This window comes from Pinus tabuliformis, chromosome 1_1 (assembly GCF_031772625.1).
Source record: "Pinus tabuliformis cultivar Carrire ecotype Pingquan chromosome 1_1, CPIR1, whole genome shotgun sequence".
Lineage (NCBI taxonomy): Eukaryota > Viridiplantae > Streptophyta > Pinopsida > Pinales > Pinaceae > Pinus > Pinus tabuliformis.
In genome coordinates, this window is record NC_142297.1 from 453,476,216 (window position 1) to 453,497,171 (window position 20,956).

Consider the following 20,956-nt stretch of genomic DNA (forward strand, 5'->3'; position numbering starts at 1 on the left):
TGAAGTTGGTCAAGAAAGATTCTTCTTCCTCTCCAACTTAGCCTTCTATTTTCTTTTTATTTTTAGAATAAAAAAATAAAAAATGAATAAAAAAATTAATTGTATAAACATGAAAGCCAATATTGTTGGCATGTTTATACAAAAAATCCAGGTTGAAAACAAAGATTCTTGGCAGATCAGATTTTCTTTTCCCTATTCTAGTCCCATTTTCTTTTTAAAGCTCTTTTCTCTTTTGAAATTAAAGCAACTACAGAATTGTCAACAATTTGTGGCTCTAATAGAATTCTGCAGTTGACTTAACAAATGGTGACCATAGCAAATGGAGATCATGGTTAAATAAAATTCAATGAAGAATGCAGCTCGAGCAACCTAACAACCTACAAAAGACAAATCAAAATCAGTAAGACAAAGGATCAAAGGTATGTAAATTTTAAGTTATATAATAAAGGTAGAACATTTGAATTATGAAGTAAATGATTAGTAATCGTTGCTATTGCCATACTGAATAATGATTACCCTTAATTATTTTCACACGACTTTGGTTTTAACAAAAATATTTGTCTTTTCAACCAAGTTAGGAATGAACCTTGATATAATTAGAAATTCATCCTCTCCTCTTTATTCATAATTCCACTTCATGTCCAGACACTTCCATTTCATTCAGCCTTGTTTTATTGTCGAGACTGCCCTCACCTAAACTTTGTTTCCCTAATCAGTCCATACTCAAATTCCTTCCACTCCTTGACCCTATCGAAAGAGAAATTATGGGTTAAGCTTCTCTAGCATGGGCTTCATTGTAATATTAGACCTGAATGGTGTTAGGTTTCTTGAAGGATACCCCAAGTCAAACAATTGTTGTAGCAAACACGATGTCTAGAATTGGGTGAGAAATTTGATGGGCCTGAGAAAGATATGAAAAAATATTTCATTAGGGCATATGATGGCATTGAAGCATAAATTGGGGATGTGAAGCTGGTTTTGAAAGAGTCTTTTATAGCAGAAGCTACCCAATTTCCAAGAATTGGAGAGATTTGGTTCAAGAACAGAAAAATTTAAGAAAAATAATGGAAAGTTTTCCTCAAGAATATAGGTATGGACATTTATGTGTTTGAAAAGGGAATACCAGTCACATATTTGAAGAATAAATGGAGGAATTTGATGCTGATCATTCAAAATTTTATAAGTTGTGAAGGAATATTCGGTAACATGTTCTCTTATCATGCATGCTTAATGATGAATTTTCTTGACGGAAATGAAATTAACCTACCATATTTCCTACTTCGTAGCTTAAGAAAGATGGTTGTTAATGTTCAAAGAAAGATACAATATATAGATAATTTTGTATACCATCATGGCCTAGTGAAAATTCTTATTGAAGTCCATCTGAGAAACATAGGTGACAATTGGGAATATTTCTTAGTTAGACATAATTTTAAGGAAGCACAAAAAGAATAGCCTAGTGGTAAGACAAACAAGAGTAGAAGGAATCTTCCTATAGAAGATAACTCGCCTCCACAATAAGAGAAAAATTTAGAGGATGAGAATCCTCTTGCAGATGTGTTAGAGAAACTTAAAAAGAAAAATGTTAAAATAAATATAGCCATCACTAAGGAAGCAAGTTCATCCAAAAAGAAAATATAGCAATAGAAAACAGAGCAGGGAAAGGTTAAAAAGAAACCCCTTACTAATAAATCGTCGTCTAAACTATCATATACCATAAGAATAAGTGCAAGGCTCAATAAAACAATGCATGAATAACCCTCACAATCCGCATAATTTGTCATTTTAGAGGAAGAAGAAATGGAACCTAGAGTTCCATCACCAATCTCTAGTCCAGCTAGGAAAACACCTGAGATAGATCCTATCTAGCAGGAAATTTATGATTATATAGAGTCTTCGGAAACAAAATCTAGAGGTAAATTTTTTTCATCATCCTCAAACCAAGAAGAAAATGAAGGAATTCATTCTAATATTTCAAGAGAGCTCCAAGTTGAAGACACCATAAAGCAAGAAATATATGAATTGTAAATACTAAATAGACACTTAAAACGGGAGCATGAGACACTAAAAGTGTAGAATGAAATCCACAGAACCCAAAATGACAACATCCTACTACATCTTGGCTTATGGTATAAGAAAAATAAGAAATTGACAGCTCAAAATAAATTTCTTAAGAGGTAGATTAGAAGTGTGCAACACAGAATTTTGATGAAGAAACCGATGATGACAGTCACTACTAATGAGGTAAGGAAGAATATCTTGAATGTCCTTGTTCAGGCATATAAAGAGGCTAAGTAATAGGAAGGACTCACAAATTTTGAAATTTTTGCATGAGGACATGCAATGTCTTCCGTGTTTGGGAATGTTGAACCCCAAAATTGCTTCTTTTTTACAACTCTTTTTCACTCCATTCCTCCCTTTTTGATCTTCATAACTCAAATTCGGGTATCAGTTTACAAGGTTGATAGGATAATAGGTACATAATCATCTTCTATTTTATAAATATCAGTTTTTCATTATTTAACTCAATATTTACTTAAGCTACTAATTTACAACAATTTTGCAGCTCATGTGTGTTTCTGCAGCTAAGTCCAAGGTTCGATGAGTTGCGAAGCTTCAGCCAAAGAATATGGAATATGGGAGGATAGAAATTAGCTGGTACAATGATTCGTTCCTACTTTCATATCCTATATTGATAAAGATGACAATCTAATAGCCCGTTCAAAGCGAAGGTCAACCACCGTAGAAGGAAAATGAGGCGAGCGAGATGCAGATTTTTAGCCTCATGATTTGCTGCGTTGATAGAAAATCATGAGCAGATCACAATAGCTTATATTTAAAAGTTATTTATATCTAATGTCTATTAAGCATCGGGCGTAATACTATGAAACATTTAATGTGAGGAGTTTTATAAATATGCCTCTTGACATAGTGAACACATACTTGGATTTTATTTTGTATACACTCTTTTTTTGTTCCATTTCTTTTGTGGTGCGATATCTATGCATGATTAATCATCTAGTGAAGGAATTATAGTGATACCTACTTCTCGTAGGAGACCCCCCTCAAGATAGTAAGGTTTTATTTTATTTTCAATTAGTATTTAATTTTGTGTTTCCTGTAGCATTTTTGTTAGTTCATTTAATCGCTTAAGTTTTTTTTTTTTTGTAAACTGCGGTAGTTCTATTATTTACAGGCAAGTATTAAAAATACATAACTCAGGAGCCTCAACCTGCCCCGAAGGGAAACCAGGTCTGTTGGCTCCTGTATTCCAACCATCAAAATTAATATCAGTCTGAACATTGTCTAGTAACAGTACCAAAGAAATCCTTTTTCCCCACAATTGACCCACCCATCAATCCTCACCTCAGAACTAGTTTTTAACCTCCGAAAACTACAGACTCTTTGACATTTCAGATCTAAAACTTTCATAAACAAAAGACAAACAAAAAGTTACTGCAGAACCTGGACTATCAGTTTGCTGCATAATCTTTTCCGGAGTTGCTGGCGCTGTTGTTCCGCATCTCTTTCAGCATATCTTTGATTTCCATGAGATGAGCATTCTGCTGCTTGACCAGTTCCTCCACCTTTGCAGTCTCCTGTTTAGCCGCTGCCGCTTCCTGAGCCATCTCCATCATCTCAGCCGCCACTTGTTCCATGGCCTTGGCTAGGAGATGCTTCAGCACCCAGTATGTGTGAAGAGCCCGACGGTATAGGGTAAGCCTCCCTCTTGTGTTTCCAGGGTCTGGTAACTGCGACACCCATTCGTCCATTTCCGGGTCCGAAGGCTCCTCGAGAACCTTTTCCTCCATAACTTCAATGATATTCCGAATGTTGGGATGGGAATCTAAGTTATAAGCTTGTTCTGCTTCAGTCATGGCCGAATTGATAGTGCGGTGCCTGCGTTTCCGCCTTGTCTGCCGCCTGGTTCCTTCCACATTGTCAGAGGATTGACGTGGCCGCCCTCGTCCTCTGTTCCCCTTCCGCTCCTGACCTTCGTTTTCCTTGCCCTGCTTCGGGTTTCTGCTACTCTGTCCCTTTTCGAACCGCTTCCCTCTGATTTCCTCGCCCTGACTAAACTCCATTTCCTCCGAGCTCTCTATTTCAATTTTTACTCTTTCTTGCTCCAGATTGCGGTCCTCCGCTGGCCCCTTCTCCTGAATGCCTGCCTTACCCCGGCTCTCTCCCATGCTTGCACGTCGAAGTCGCTGGTTCCTGGTTCTTTGCCAAATTGGCTCTTCTCGTTTGCCCTTTCTACTACCTGTCATCCTACCTCTGCTACCTCTAATAGCCTTCTCGGCGCCTTTGATCTGATGATGGAAAATCTTTCCACTTCTCTTGTCACGTCTCCTCCGTATGATGTTTTTGATTTGGAGAATCGGTTTTTGCTTTGGGCCTCGTCCCTGCCTTACGATCAAATCATAAATTGTTGTTTTCAGTGTATTTAGATCACCGTCCTTTTGCCCTCTCCTACTTGCCGCCAGATCGTGCCTCCATCCCCTGATGCCTCTCCACGCTTGAATGTAATTAATTTTGGTCCACATCATTATTGCCATTAATAATCAGCTGTTTGAGACCATCCCATCTCGCCAGCTCAGCCTGATTATCCCAACTGTCATCTATACAGTCTAAGGGCTCTTTGCTACCCCAGTTCGCTAAGCAGTCCGCAAGCTTATTGCCTTCCCGTCTGACATGCGACGTTATTTTATAATCAACTTCTTTCAATAGCTCTGATATATCCTGAACTAAGCTTGCACTTCTCCAACTTGTGACTACCTTGTCCCAATTCTTCCCCTGGATTAGCTTTCTTAATGTACCCACTACTAAGGTGGAGTCCCCTTCAATTTCTAATTTCCTGTAACCAATTCTTCTGGCAATTTTGATCCCTTTATAAGCAGCCATGAATTCGGCCTCGTTGTTAGTCATTGTGCCCCCATGTTCCGCATATATCCATTCTGTTCCCCCCTATCTATTCCTAAAGATTCCGCCAAAACCCGCTGGTCCTGGGTTCCCCTTAGCCGCACCGTCGAAATTGAGCTTCATAAATCCCTCAGGAGGTTTTCTATAAATAACTTGACTTTGAATTGCCATAGGTTGTTGTTGTTGTTTTGTTTGCTGATAAATAATCCCTTGCTCTAAGTTCAGCTTCTTTAAAATTTTCGTCTCAGTCTCCGAGGTTTTCCAATCTTCCTCTGCCCACTTCTCCGCTAAGATGGATTCTCTGACTTGCTTTAAGGTCATTTTCCAGACTTCCTCCGGGGTAGATGCTTTCCCTTTGAAAATACGGCAATTCCTCTCCTTCCACAAATTCCAGACATTAAAGTCTGCTATCATACTCCATGCTCTTCCAACTATTTTGCTTTGAAACTTGCCTTCCCCCCATTCTACAAGGGTTTGAATTATGTCTCGCTGGTTTCGTTCAATGGAGGAGAATAAATTTCTTGTTTGTTCCCATTGGAATTGGGCTACCTGATAGCCATTGAGGAGATGTTCCTGATCCTCTTCCCCTGCATTACATAGACAACATCTTGAGGGTCCATAGAATCCTCTTTTTTGAATTCTATCCCAGGTTAAAATCCGTTTCCTGCCTACCAACCATGCAAACAATTTTATTTTGGGCCACCATTTTGTTTTCCATAGCTGTTTCCATTGTTGATCATCCTCCTCCTGCTCTATCTGCATTTGTATTTTGTACGCTTCTTTTATAGTAAATATTCCTTTTGTTTCTTTGCCCCAACGGAGAATGTCTCTGCCTTCTCGCTTCTTTATTCTTCTTGTATCTATTTCCTTTTTGAAGATGGTTTTCTGTTCTTCTGTAGTGTTTCTCTGCCATTCCTCTAGAGGTTTCCAGCTTCGCCATTCCCCATCTGCTTGTTCTTCACTCCAGTAATCTTTAACTGTAATGAGGTTTCTCTCTATTCCTGCTCTGTACAATTCCTGGATTTCTTGTTTATGTTTCATCTTTTCCCTCTGCTGCCAGGCTTCATCCCAAAATTTCACAATTTGACCCCCTCTGATCTCCCAGAAAATATGTTTATCTATTAAATCTCTATTTTGTGTGGTTAGATTCCAGATATCTGATCCTCGAGGCACATCTTGTTCCCTAAGGATTTCTTCAGGGGTGAGAGGCATATGATATTTTGAAGTCCAAATTTCTTTCCAGAGGTCTGGCCCCCCTTGCATCCATCTCCATCTTAGTTTGGCACCTCGCACCTGATTTAAGGTCCATGGGTCCCTGAGGCCTAAACCACCTTTCTCCTTTGGCCGAGTGAGACTATCCCAGGAGCAGAGGGCCCACTTCTTTTGCTGTTTTGGGCCCCCCCACAGGAATTTTCTATAAATCTCCACCAATTTGTTACATATCCCCTTAGGAGCAGCCATCACAGATAAAGAATATATCGGGATTGCTTGGATGGTAGCTTTCAGTAGCACTACCCTTGCCGCCAGATTCAGAGCGCGAAAAGTCCAGTTGTCCAGCCTTCTTGTGATCTTCTCCAGAATATGCCTCCAATTTCCTAATTTTCGAGAGGAAGCATCTAACATAGTTCCTAAGTATTTGGTTGGGAGATCTCCTATCCGGTATCCCAGTACCCTAGTTAGATGATTTTTAATGGGCTCCACAGTATTGAAGAAAAAGGTTCTGGATTTCTCATTATTAATCTCCATCCCTGCTCCCTCCATAAATATCTCAAGAATTTTCCTTATCCTTTTCACTTCTTTCAGAGTTGCTCTGCAGTATATCATAATGTCATCAACGAATTGTTGATGTGTAACTGTTGTTTGGTTTCCCCATAATCTGAGGCCTTGAATTTTCCTATCTCTTAATTCTTTTTTAAAGTATCGCCCTAGTCCTTCTGCTGCAATTATGAAGAGGAAGGGGGAAAGGGGATCCCCTTGACGGAGACCTCTAGTTGCATTGAAAGTTGAGGATGGAGCCCCATTCAGCAAAATAGAGAAGTTTGGAGTAGAGACCATACTCAGAACCCAATTCACCCACCGATCACAGAAACCAAAAGCTTTAAGGATCGTTTCCAAATATTTCCAACTGAGCCTGTCATATGCTTTTGAGAGGTCTAATTTGATTAGCATTCCTCTCTCTTTTTTCGTTTTCAAAGTATGAATTACTTCTTGAGCTACAACTAAACCATCCAAGATCTGCCTCCCCTCCACGAAACCGGTTTGCTCTGGGGAAATGATGCTTGGAAGGATCACTTTCAATCTTTGCGCTACCACTGAGGCCACTATTTTGTAAATGACGTTGCATAGGGAAATAGGGCAAAAGCCTTCAGCTTGATCAGCCTGGTTTGTTTTAGGAATAAGGGTCAGCAGGGTTGAGTTTAATCCAGGCCAAATTTTTTGATTTATTCTGGCCTCCTCTACTACTTCTAACACTTCTTCAGCTAGAAAATGCCACCCAGCTTGAAAAAATTCAACTGTGTAACCATCCGGACCAGGAGCTTTGTTCCTTTTCATATTTTTGACTATATCTTCCACTTCTTCCATTGTGATTTTTCTCATTAGGGCCAAATTTTGGTCTCTTGTTACCATATTCGGTATTTCCCTACTGATCTTAGATATTTCCTCTGTTCTGTTTATTTGTGGTTCTCTCAGAATATTCTTGAAATGATTTACCAGCTCTTTTTCTATTTCTTCATGTTGTATAATTTTGTGCCCCTCTTGATTTCTTAATGAGAAGATTCTGTTCCTTTGTCTATGTTGAACCATCGCCTTGTGGAAGAACTTGGTATTCCTCTCTCCCTCCCTTAGCCATTGTACTCGTGATTTCTGCTTCCATAAAATCTCTTCTTGTTTTCGTCTTTCTTCAAGCTGGTTTAGTATAATACCTTCTTCTTTTGTTCTCTCCTCTTGTATGCCTTCTAGGATGTCTAGTTGCTGCAGTTCTTCCATTTTTTTTTCTAACCTGTTCTTTTCTTCCAAGATGTTACCAAATTCTTCTTTATTCCACTTCTTTAGCTTATTTTTCAATTCCTTCAGTTTGAGCTGTAAAGTATGCATCTTGTTCTTTCCTCTTACAGTGCTCTCCTTCCACCAGCCTTCTAATTTTTCCTTCAGACCTTCATTTCTTAGCCAAAATGCTTCGAATCTGAAAGGCTTATTTGCGGGTCTTTGCTTCATGTCTATTTCTAGTTTAACCGACCAATGATCTGAACCAGCTACCGGCAAGATAGTTGCTTCAATAAAGACATCCTTCATTATTATTTGTTCTGATATTAAGAATCTATCGAGGCGGGAGGCTATTTGATTCACCCCACCCCTTCGGTTGTTCCAAGTGTGCATTCCATTATTGGTTTGAATATCAATCAGCTTATGTTCTTTTATCAATTCTCCGAATTGCTCACTTTCCTTTTCTATTCTCCTGATTCCTCCTCATTTTTCCCCTGGGCCTTTGATGAGATTAAAATCCCCTCCTATGATCCATTGCTGACTTGTGACTAGACATCGGAGTGCTTTTATATTTTGTAAAAACTTTTCCTTCTCGTTTTGGATGTGAGGTCCGTATACACCTATTATAAAAACCTCCTCTGTCGTTCCTACAATACTAGCTTTACCTGTTAGGATTCGGGGGAAGCTCATCCAATTACTGAAATGAACTTCCTCTGGGTTCCATAGAATGGCCAGACCGCCAGCACTCCCGGTGGCATCCTGTCCCATTATTTCATATCTACTCTTATTTCTACTCAAAATTTCCTGCATTTTCTCAGAACTTATTTTTGTCTCTTGTAAAATCATTATACTTGGCTTTTCTTTTTTCATTCTCTCATTCAAGTATCTTTGTTTGCCTCTGCTGTTGAGGCCTCTTATGTTCCAGGTTGTAATTATCATCTTAACAATTTTGTGGGGGCTAGGAATATCTCTGATAGGGGTATCACTCTTCCAGAGCTTACAAGTCCCTCTCCAACCTCTTGTATCAATTCATTCAAAGTTTTCCTTCCTCTTTTTTTCCCCACCTTGCTAGAGCTGCTCACTCCTATTTTCTGCGTTTCCCATTTTTCCGGATTTTGATTTTCTTTATCTTCTGTTATTCCTTTTTTTTCTTTATACCTTTGGAAAGCTTCCTTATACCTCTGTTTTTGTTCCTCTGGTATGAATCTTTCGTCTATCCTTTTCCATTCTTGTAAGAGTTTTGCCATCACCTATTCTTCTTCTTCCCCTTTTGATTTCTGAGGGTCTATCTCCATTTCTCCTACCTCCTCCTGTGTTTCTTCTTCGGATTCCACCCTCTGATCACTTTTCGTTTTCTCTGTTTCTTTGTCATCGTTCTCCTATGCTACCTCCATTTCTGCTATCTCTTCTTCTTCACTTGCTTCGGTTTCCTGCCCCTCTTCCTGAAGAACTTGGAACTTGTTTGGGGATTCTGTTTTCTGGGTTTCTTTCTGTGTTCTCCTCATCCCTTGATTATTTCCTCTTCTTCTCCTTCTTTGAACTTCTTGGAAATTCTCTTCCTCCTTTTTAGTTTTCCTTTGCCCATATCTTCTTTCATTTTCTGCCTCTCTTTCCTTTTCTGCTAGCGTAATGGGGCATTCCCTAAGCAGGTGACCATACTCATGACATCTTCGACAACAGAATGGAATGTGTTCATAGTCTAGAGTTTGGTTCCATAACTCGTCATGATACTCCAGTTCTATTGAGTCTGGAAGGGGTTCAGTGATGTTCATGTACACACATATTCTAGCAAATGTGGTGTATTTTCCTCTCTTGGTTGATTCAGCCACTTTCACAAAGGAGCCAATGGAATTTCCAATTCCTTTGAGGATCTCTGGATCCCAAAATTCTGAAGGTAGGCCAAACAGCCTGATCCAGACTGGGGCCGCTAGTATTTTTTCCTTGTCTGGATTATAACACTCTACCCAGTCTCTCATGAAGAGTCCTGCATTGTTCATGAAATAAGGTTGTTCCTCAAAGATCCTGCTCTTATCTTCTAAATTTGAGAATATGACAGTGAAGAACCCCTTTGCCCCCAGCTTGACTTCAACATGTCCTTTTGGTTTCCATTTCTGTTGGATCCATCTCATCAGGTTTTTCTCGTTCGGCCAGTATCCTATAAACTTACAGATCAGAGCATAATCTCTCATGTAACTTCTATAGTTTTCTAGTCTATTAGGCGGGATTACAAACCTGGGTTTGTTCGTCGCCCTTGGAAGACACTTGCTTGGAATGCCCGATCTCCTTTGTGCTCCATCAGCTGAAGTTTCTCCCTCGTTCCTCCTTTCTTCTGAGTTCTGTCTTTCCTTTCGAGCTTCTCCTGTTATTACCTCTTTATAGGAGGGGATCTCTCCCCTCCCATGTTTCGTTCCCATTAGTTTCGTTCAGAGCCTGCTCCCGTAAGTTTTCCGTTTGATTATCTCCGGTTAAAAACTTGTTTGCAGAGGTCAGCCCTCTGGTTTTCACCTCCTGCACCAACCAGGGTCCTCCCTTCCCTGCGCTCTTCTGCGACCTGTCAGAGACTTAGCCTGCACTATCGCCAGAGTGCATCAGGAACAGCAGCGTAACCCTAGCTCAGCTCCCGCCATCGCCTTCTCTCCGCATCGATATGATTATTCATTTTCCTAATCGCTTAAGTTTTTAATCTTTGATATACTTTTAAGATTTTTTTGTAGTAGGTTTATCTAATAATTTCATTGTTGAAATGAAGCGAGATCTCTGGTGCACATGGAAAGAGTAAAAGTTAACAGATATTAGAATGATAGTTGTACATTGCAGTGATATAAATAGTATTTTCATTTGAAAAGTTAATCTTTCTTTCTATTAAAGTAGATTTATATATAGTATGATTTTATTGCAAGTGTGATTTCCATTCAAGAAAATGTGTTTTTATTTATAGGCAAGAGTGATTCATTTTAAAACAAGTGTGTGTGTGATTTTATTTCAAGCAAAGTGTGAGTGTGATTTTATTTTTAAGTGTGAAGCAATTGTGAAGCTTATTTCAGGGAGAGTGTGATCTTTATTTTAAGCAAGAGAAATAGAATTGGTTCCATTTATATGAGTGATTTATTTACTTACATAGATGTAGAGAAACATGTGCATTTTGATATCTCAAATTAACTTAGGAATTTTGTGAGTGATAAGGACTCCTAACACATACAGTGCACATAAATTTAATCAGTTTACTAGCCTTGCTTGATAATTCATGTAAGATATTTAACATCAATTAAATTACCAAACAATCCCCTATGGTGTTGATTAGAGTGTGTGCTACTTTGTGTACGGTTATGGAAGGAGATAAGTATAAATTCAATATGATCGCATACATAAAACAAAGAGAAAATATAAATGGTTTTATTTTCCTTTTATAATTAAGCTATGTTACCAAGAAAACAAGAAAAATGTTTTTATTTGTTGCATATGATAAAAAATCCTATGAAGACCTAATCATCCTTTCCACTCTCAAATGAACCAGGCCTTGTGAATTTATCTTTTGATGGGTCCTAGGGCAATGTCTCGAAAGAACTAGTGACGTTTCCTAGTAGCCGAAGAATCAACTAAGATAATTATAATGAGGCTTAAGTGATTCATGCACCGTCACCTATAGGGAAAGGATGCCCTAGATTTTGGCTACTAAAGTACCTTCGTCCCACATGAGCATTCAATTCTTTAGCTTCTTTAGCCCAACCCCCTCTGAATCAGGTCTCTACCATGCTTGGGTATTCTTTTCCATAGGATGATTGAAGTATTTTAATCTCCCTTAAAAGTCAGCAACTATGTTTCAAAGGTATAACATGACCATGGCGACTTATGGGATACCTACCCCCAATGGTCCTAATTTAAACTATAATTTTTTTGGTGGCCTCTGTGGGGAAACGTAGTTGGTTCAAGTTACGGTTGTTTTTAAGGAATCTTAATTCACTTATGGGGTGATTTTTTAAGCCAAAATAGACTAAGTACCCAAACGTTCAAAAATTGGATGCCCTTGAGTACAAAGCATATGGAAGTTTAGTGTGTGATGCAAGTGACCATATAAAGCGTGATAAGATGTGAATATGCGATGATCCTTTACAATGTCCTTCTAATTACACTAAGTGATGATTGTTCCTTGCATGGAAAAAGGAAATATATTGTGTATTATGGGCCACGTACTCTTTTCCTTTTAAATTATGTGGAGTTTACCAAGGGAGATGGAAATTCAAATGCTTTCAAGAAAGTTTTCATGTGCAAGCCTAGGTTCGTCTAAGAGGCACAAGGGAAGAAAATATTACTTACTTTCTCTAATAACATTTGCTCCTAGTCCCATAAAATGATAAATGAAATGCTAATCATTTACTTTCTCTAATAACATTTGCTCCTGGTCCCATAAAATGATGAATGAAATTCTTTGATTAGTAGAAATATTTGTGGATGATGGGCCACTTACTTTTTTACTAACTAAGCTATGTGATTTGCAGAAAATTTAAGCAAAATATTTTGAAAAACATATGTGGAATTTGACCACTTACTTTTCTCCCTTTTTGAGCTATGTGTGTATTTGCAATTACAAAATGAAAAATACTCTAATTGCTTCACCAATTGAGGTTAGTAAAGCAACCAGGGGTATTAAATAGAAAATACATAATGCATAAGTGAAGGAAATTCACTAAAGGCTTCCAATCACCTGAGAAAAGAGAAAAATACAAGGCTCCTTTTCGCTTTCTATTGATTGCACAAGTTTAGTGCACACAGGTGAGCATGCACGTTTGTCAGAGAGAAATCCACACAGGTGAGAAAGAAAAAGAAAAGTTTCACTTCTGCAAGCTCAGAATAGGTCCTTGAGGTCTTTAGAAATTCCAGGGAGTTGTTGAGTGCCTTGTAGGATGGTTGTGCAGAGAGGAGGTCTTGCAAAAAAAAATCCTTAAATTAATGAAAAAATAACAATATGGTCACCATTCCTGTGATAGTGTTTTTATGGAAATGGCATACCAAAAGACACCTCCTTAGCAGTTGATTATTTCCAGCAAAGGATCACAATCAAAATTTAGTGTTTTTAGTGGAAAGACTTAAATAAACACAACATTGTAAGTAGTGGAAACAATGCATACATAAACATAAACTAAAAAAGAGGTAAATACACAAACAATGCTTAAATGGAGAAAAAAAATCAATAATATAATTGAAAAATCTCCCTTTATTGATTGCTAGTAGTAGAGGTTGAATACAATAGATGAATCTTAGACACTCGAAGAGATTTTTTTGAGCTATGGTGCTAAAAGATCCTCAGCAAGGGGGTTTCTTTTTCCCAATCTCTTTGCAATTTTATCCTCTCTCTCAAAGAAGTATGAAGACTCTCCAATGGTGGATTCCTCTTCTTTCACTAAGATGATGGATTTCTTAGAAGAAATATGGTGAACATGCTAGCTCTCTTCCCTTCTTTGTCTTCAATAATGCAATGGTGGTTTTCTCAGATAGAAATTTGGCTAGCATAAAAATGTCTCATATTTTGGCTCTCACATGGTCTGTTTATAGATAATTTTTGGATCCATCTCCCCCCTCTTGGTTCATTCATGATAATGACACATGAGTATGAAAAGACGATTCCATTGAGGACTTCATATCTTCAAGGTGACTTGAACTTGGTTGTACCTTAACTAAGCTCATGCTAGAGAATCAACCCCAAGTGTGTAGAGTGGTCCCAAATCACTAAGTCATCCTTTTCTGCAATCACACAAATTTAGAAGGATATTTCGTGCGCACGTGTTTATCAAAGAAATAAATGCATAGAATTAATTATTTTTTCTTTATAAACTTTGGACCTTAGGAGAAATTTGATTTTTAAACTTCATGATGTATTTAGCTAGAAAATTTTCACTTGTGGATTATGCTGGACAATTTTTAGTGCCTTTTAGATTGTGCTACCAGGTGTATGATTTTTTAGTATTAACACCAAGAAACCAATCTTCCACATCTTGTGACTTTTTTATTTCTCCATCAAATGTAGTAGGATGTTCTTTCTTTAACTCCTATGGGAAGCACTATTTCTCACTCCTCCTATATGGATGGTGATGATGACAATGATGTTGTCTCTCTAAACCAAAACTAGAATAGAACCCATCATCATTACCCCTTTTTTTTGTTGTGTCCAAGAACCTGCCATCTCTAACCGTATCATCCCTCTCAAACATGTATCCTGCTTGACACCTACTTCCATATGCCCCATTGGTCCTTTCCTACTATCCATGACTAATCCTAAGCAGTCCCTATCTCTACAAATCTGACAAACTATGAAGGATCTCTACATTAACCTCTGCTTGTTTCTCCTGTGCCGTAGTAAGTCTTTCTTGTGACTGCATTATCCTGTCATTATATTCCTTACAAATTATGATATCTCCTTTCAAACTCCTTAATGTATATACTATGTCAAAGGAGTACTCATCACCATGTTTCTCACCTAATCTATAGGGAGAATCATGTGAACTATATTCCACCATTTTTCTTTTCATCTTTGATCCTCTAGTTCCTAAAAGTGTATGATGTCAGATAAACCAAACATAAAAATAATCAACATACCTTAGTGAAGTTTAGGGGAGGATATCTTGTCTGTAAAATAAATCCATATTAGCACAACATATGTATATATTATGAAACCAACATGTCAATCATCAACATCATTGAATTCTACATGATGAAACTACTACAAAAATGACAATCACAATGCATGCATAATGAACACATATACAACTAACATGTGTGCATGATAAATAAATTCCTCCCATCTAGTCCAAGTGTTGAACCTGAGAGCTCTGATACCATTCTGTAACCACCCCTCCCACATTTACCTAGTTTCATTGGCCTACTAGGGTAAGCATCAGAGGAGGAAATACAATGACATGAACCAACCTCCTAGGTTGCATTAAGGAAGTGGGGTCGACTACAAATACAAACTGACATCTCATAACATTCTATAGGCTCTACAGGTCACTCAGAGGTTGAGTAACCACGAACCGACCTCCTAGGTCCCATTAAGGAAGTGGGTCGATTGTAAAGACAAACTAACATCTCATAACATCCTACAGGGGCTATAGGTCACTCAAAGGTTGAGTAACCATGAACCAACCTCCTAGCTCCCATTAAGGAAGTGGGGTCGACTGCAAAAGACAAACTAACCCAACAGGGGCTATAGGTCACTTAGAGGCTGAGTAACCACCCTAAGTAGCCAAATATGGACATCATTTTCTCTGAAATGGGTCCCCAAACACTCCCAAAACAAGCCCTCCATGTAGTTGGAAGCTTCCAACTACATGCACAAGCCTACATCCTTGTGGTTACAACCTAAAAGATCTAGTTCAGAGCATGCCGTCCTAGATTTTGAGCGTAAATTCCAGATTGGCATGTAGACCACTGCCAAGAACTTAGTGAGACTTTCCAGAATCAATAATGACATTAGGACAAATATATTCATACAAAATTTGATCGAGAACTTGACCTAACCAAGCCTAACCATGATAGCCATTTCTTCAAACATATGGAAAACACATAGTCTACAGGTCATGAATGCATATTCAAACATATGAGTTTGATAATTATCTGAGAATCGTCAAGAAGACCTAATTACCTCTCATAATAAGTGCAATAACATCTATTATCTCATGTATTCACTTACCATTCATCAACAAATCAAAACACATTAAGATCCATAGTCAATATACATCATATAACTAGCATATAACCAGTAAATGAACAACATATACACCATGATAAACCAACCATCAAAGCCAGATAATAACAAGTAAAATTACTCATGGAAATACAATAGGAGAATAAATATTATTAACATATGAAAATCCAACCAAGTCAGGGACTTCCACCTACCACCCAACCACAGATTATGTTGAACCAAATATCTCTTTAATCCAATCAACCTTGCACCATATTCTAAGCGTGAAAGTGTGATCTCATGGAATAAACAAAGAAAAACCAAATTAGGGCTTCTAATGGAAAAACCACCTCAAACCTCAACTAGTGATTCCACCTCACGGTCAAACATCAATAACACCAATCAGATTGGTCTTTACCCAAGCTGTTTAGGGCTTCGGAGCGTTTGTCCCAACCGTGACTCTAGGAACTAATAACTCAAGCCACAACTTTCTAGGGTTGCCGAGCATTAGTCTAACCAAGGCTTTGGAATAGTAACTCAACCCAGTAAGGGCTCCAGAACATTTTTCCAACCAAGGCTCCATGATTAGTAATTCAACCCAAGTTGTTCCAGGGCTCCATAGAGTTTGTTCCAACCAATGGCTCCAGGAACTAGTAACTTAACCCACAACCATAAGGAACCTGATCACCAATCACAAAAAACAAGTTGAGAAACAACAATGCCATGGCTATATAGGAAATGGCAAGGCTAGGTAAAACCACTTTCAATCTAGGCAATCCTCCATGATAATGACAAATCATAACCAAACAACCACATGCATGTACCATGCATGCCAAAAATATCAAGGAAATCATACATGTAACTTAGTGCCAGCAAATAAATCCTGCTATAGCTATTGATGGCGTTGTACCCTTGCGGTTTCCTAGTTTTCCTTTTCCTTCTTTCTCCAAATCCAGTGAAAACTAGAGTGCTCCAAGCATGCCCCATTAATGCTCCAAGATTTCTCTAAGTGTGCAAGAGTATGGAATTGAAAGAATAGAGAGAGAGAACTCCACCATAGAACTGTCAAAATATCAACTGATAAAGGTTTTGAACTGATCGCCATAAGACTTTTTATCATTGGCGCTTCTATTTTCTTCATTTTCCTCTATTCTCCTTCAATTTTCCTCACATACAATTGTTTGACCTTTCACCTTCCTTTTCTCCTATTTTCCATTATTTTCATAAATAATTGCCAATAAATGCTACTTTTCCAATTTCCATAGCCATTTATTAATCATCAATGCTCCCCATCACTATATTTTGTCCAGACATTCATCTTGGAATACTTGTCCCATGACCTTGGTTATTATTTTTATTTATTTACATAGGAAATCAACCAGGTGTTGTTACATAGCTAACCCTAAAAATATGAAACATGATTTCTAGCCATAGTCGTTTAACTTAAAAATATTGCTTGTAGCCACATGTAGGATGACTTATGCATGCGGATGGAGGCCTCTGGCCACATGCACCTTGGGATGTGAAGTTGGTGAAAAAGGTAGTCCTAGTCCAAGAAAAGATGATTAGTGGATGTTGTCTAACATCTAAATTATCTAACATTAATCTCACAATAGTGAAACATTGATGGTGTTGGATATCGCAAACATGCAGGGGATCTCCGTGATGTGAGGTCCCAATTAGACCTCACATTGTTTGGTGTAGGATTCCCACCTAGCTATATGGTCTGGCCACCACTGCAAAATTTTAAAGGTATGCCTTGGTTACAACACATACATATGAGATTACAAACACCTGTTTGGGATAGAAAGTATGTAAGCACTATGTAAGCTTTGTGTGACAATAAATGTAGAATTTACATGAAACTTCCATGGTTATTAAGGAGAATAATCCTCCAGTTACGGAAGTATTAATACTATCCTAAGGGAGACCTACAAGCAGATGCGAAATAATTGTTGATTTACCTATGTTGTAGTAGCTACAACCACCCTCCAAAATTTTGTCCTACATCAAATTTCAGAGCCTCCTTTGGGAGCTTTTCTAGATGACTGCATGCACTCAGGTTCACTTTGTGAGCTTGTGTGAGTCTTTGCACCCACCTTTCTTGATCATTCCACCTAAGATTTTTCATGTTGATGTCACTGTCACACTTGTGACCGAGTTTTAGTCATACTCAAGGTCTTCACTTCCTGTGTACATGTTGTGTTCACTATGTAAACATTTGTCTCACTCACACACAAAGTCACATACACTGTCGAGCAAGAATCGTCACGGTTGACCAACGATCAATCACAAGTGTTGCGCTTGTCGCTCACACCGTCGGTCAGTCCTGTTGAGAATGTGTGTCTGGATGATTTGAGTTGTCTCATCGTTTAGTCATGTAAGTCTGTGTTTCCAAGATCATGTATGCATCTTTCACTCGTTCACACACTTATTCACCTTGTTGAAGTTCTGACGATCGGATTCCCCTCTAATAGCCAGACCATCACCCCACCATCGGCTCGATCAACTGACACCCAAGACAACACATAAGCACAAAGCAAGCCATTTCAAGTTGCACCGCCTGCAAGCAGATCAATCAACCTTCATGTTGGTCAACTAGAGAGTTTGACCCGACAGCCACCTCGAGATTGACTCCCCTTAAAAATTGTGTAGAGGCTGTAGACCTTGCCCGCTCCACTCACTGAGAAAACTACACAGACAGGTCGAACAGAAACCAAGTACCTGTCCCTGTCTCCCTCATAAATTGTGTATTTTCCAGTCAACCCTCCAGTCAGTTGACTGGCAGCTCACCTGGAAGACTGCGCAGTTTTCATGAGCAAGCCCTTTGCTACCCAACAGTTTGCTCAACTCAGAAACTACGCAGAGGTGATTAGCAGGCCAGCTTCCCATCATGAGTGCAACTTTTCCCACCAGCAGCTCCCAGTAGCTGACTACCAATTCCCTCCAGGAATTGCACAATTTTAGTTGCCCAGCTCTCGGCAGCTAACTGTCAGTTCCCCTGAGGAATTACACAGTTTTTGTTGCTAGTGACCCAACCTATAGCTACCAGTTCCATCTAGGAATTGCGTAGTTTTAGCTACCAGAATCCCACTGTCCGATCCTTTTAAAAACAGAGCCGATTTTTCCTGTCCAGCCTTCCCGCAGGCTAGACTATTCTTCTCAAAAACTACACAGTTTTGTCCTCCAGTTGAGCCAGACCCTGCGGATAGTCACTCTCAATTTAAATGTCCCATATCCATCACCCAATGACTGCTACACAGTTTTCCCCAGCAGTGCCTGAGGCCTCCATCCCAGCTTGCAACATTTTCTCCTCTCTCGGTCACCTGCAAATGAAATGATCATGCATCATGGTAGACTAGGAGGTTTATGGATTTGATGTTGTCTCGTCATGACTAACTGCAAATACAGGTTCACAAACAAACATGGCATGTGGTGAGCTCCAGTATTGTAGCAATAGTGCTACAGCTCCTGGGGCTTCCTGTCTCTCATTTTATCAACCCGGTAGTTCGTACAAACTTGGAAGCGACGGTGTTGTATGCACAAGTACTAGCTCTTGTCGCAGCTGTCACTTGGTCAGCTGGCACAAGTCCGCTAGGGCTCAAGCCAACTTCTATAGGCTCTCAGAAGAAGCTTGCTAAATGATGGACGAAAGCTATCTCAAAGAAAACTAATCTACTTGACAAAAATGAACTGAAAGCAAATCAAAGCATAGAAACCCTAGGAAACCCTAATTTGACTAGTCTAACCTCTATGATGCAAAGAATGTGAATGAAACTTCTACCAATGCTGCCATTACCTCTAATAAGTGAAAATGCATGAATCTAAGCTGCTTGCATCTTAAAAGACATGTTTTTGTATTTTTTCTTTAAGTGGATGGAGTGATTGTGATTTTGTGCTTATTAGGGTTTGGTTGTGCAGATGTGATGTAGAAGGAAGGAAAGCGTGGGAAAGGTTGGGGAGGCTAGGAGAGGTCCCCAGGGATCCTTAGCATCCGTCCACAGAGGTTCCTCACGTTCAGAGGCTCAGCAACCGAGTGAGTGGCCTCCTACAGGATGTCTGCAGGGGATCCTACAGGAAACTCAGAGGTTTCTACAGGAAGTCTACAAATTGCTACAGGATGACCTACCGTGGGTGTTTGAAGTGATGGTGGAGTGATGGAATGGTAGGGGGAGATATGTAAGGTAGGGATAAGGCTGGTGATGGCTCAGGAGTGGAGAAGTAGGATGGGGAACGAGTGTATGGAGTAGGTTGGAAGATGGAGGGCTATATCAACGAAAGGTCTAGAGAATGAAGTTACGTGAGGAGTGGAAGAATTTGGGAGATAACAGAGCGGAGCAGAGGTCAAGGATGTGGTTGCATGCGTGATCAAGATGAAGGAGAAGGTAATGGAACGAGGAAGAGCAGTGTAAATGAAACAAATGGCTTATGACTGTCACCAAGACGAAAATTCATTAACCTAGGCTACCTGTGCTATGAACTCAATGAACAGCAATCCAAAGCGTGAAGAGAAATGTGCATGAAGCTGTGATGAAGGTGTATGGTGCAAGTGTGAAGTGCATGAAAGAATCTACCATAACCGTGACTGTGTTGCAGCAAGCATAAAGTAAAGAACTGCGTATTTTTGTGGTTGGTGTAGGTTGCACTCCAATCTCCAAACAGAGATGGCAGTGGAGGCTATCTCAACCTTTTTCCTTGGAGCTCCAATGTATTATCAACCTGCTAGTCTAACTAAACAACTAAAAGCAATTCAACCATAAGCTAAACTCATTCAATCTCATAAAACTAACTCAACAAACTGTAATTTCGAATTGCATGGTAAAGCAAGGAAATAAAGTGCTGGAACGAAAAGTAAATAACACTACAACAGAGGGGATCTATTGCTCTCAGGTTGGGCCCTAACCTGAGAGCTATAGCTCCCTTAGAAATTCAGAATGAGATCAAAATCTGCCTTCTTTATTCATAACCAAAAATCTGATGTCATGCCAAAACTGGCTTACAACAAGAACTAGCACCGAGCTGTAGCTCGTACTTCAAAATTACAAGAGTAATGCAAAAGTTCAAAAAGCTCCTATTCAAGGCTACGGCCTCAGTATTTATGCAAAATGATAATCCAACAGGTTTCCTTGATTTGTGGAACTCGGCTGTCCAACTGAAGGTTAAACTGGTGATCCTGTAGAACAGTTATAACTGCTGTTCCTGTAGAACAGTTGGCTGCCTCTAAGCTCGGTGGGGAGATTGGTTGGAGCTCGGAGCTATGGTGGGAATCACGAGGAAGGTCCCAAGACTGTGGACATCCTCTCCTAAAAACCAGCAGTGCCACCTCACTGTCTCTTTGTCTCCTTTCTCGTGGTCTTTTCTCCCTTTTAATGC

At 39.2% G+C, this 20,956-nt stretch overlaps 1 protein-coding gene across 1 annotated transcript; it reads right to left on the reverse strand.

Annotated features, from left to right (window-relative positions):
• Nucleotides 1-4,965: 4,965 nt before the first annotated feature.
• Nucleotides 4,966-8,214, reverse strand: LOC149213692 (uncharacterized). Its single transcript, XM_089389114.1, has one exon. The coding sequence runs from the start codon at nucleotides 8,212-8,214 to the stop codon at nucleotides 4,966-4,968; it is 3,249 nt and encodes a 1,082-aa protein (XP_089245240.1).
• Nucleotides 8,215-20,956: the final 12,742 nt, after the last annotated feature.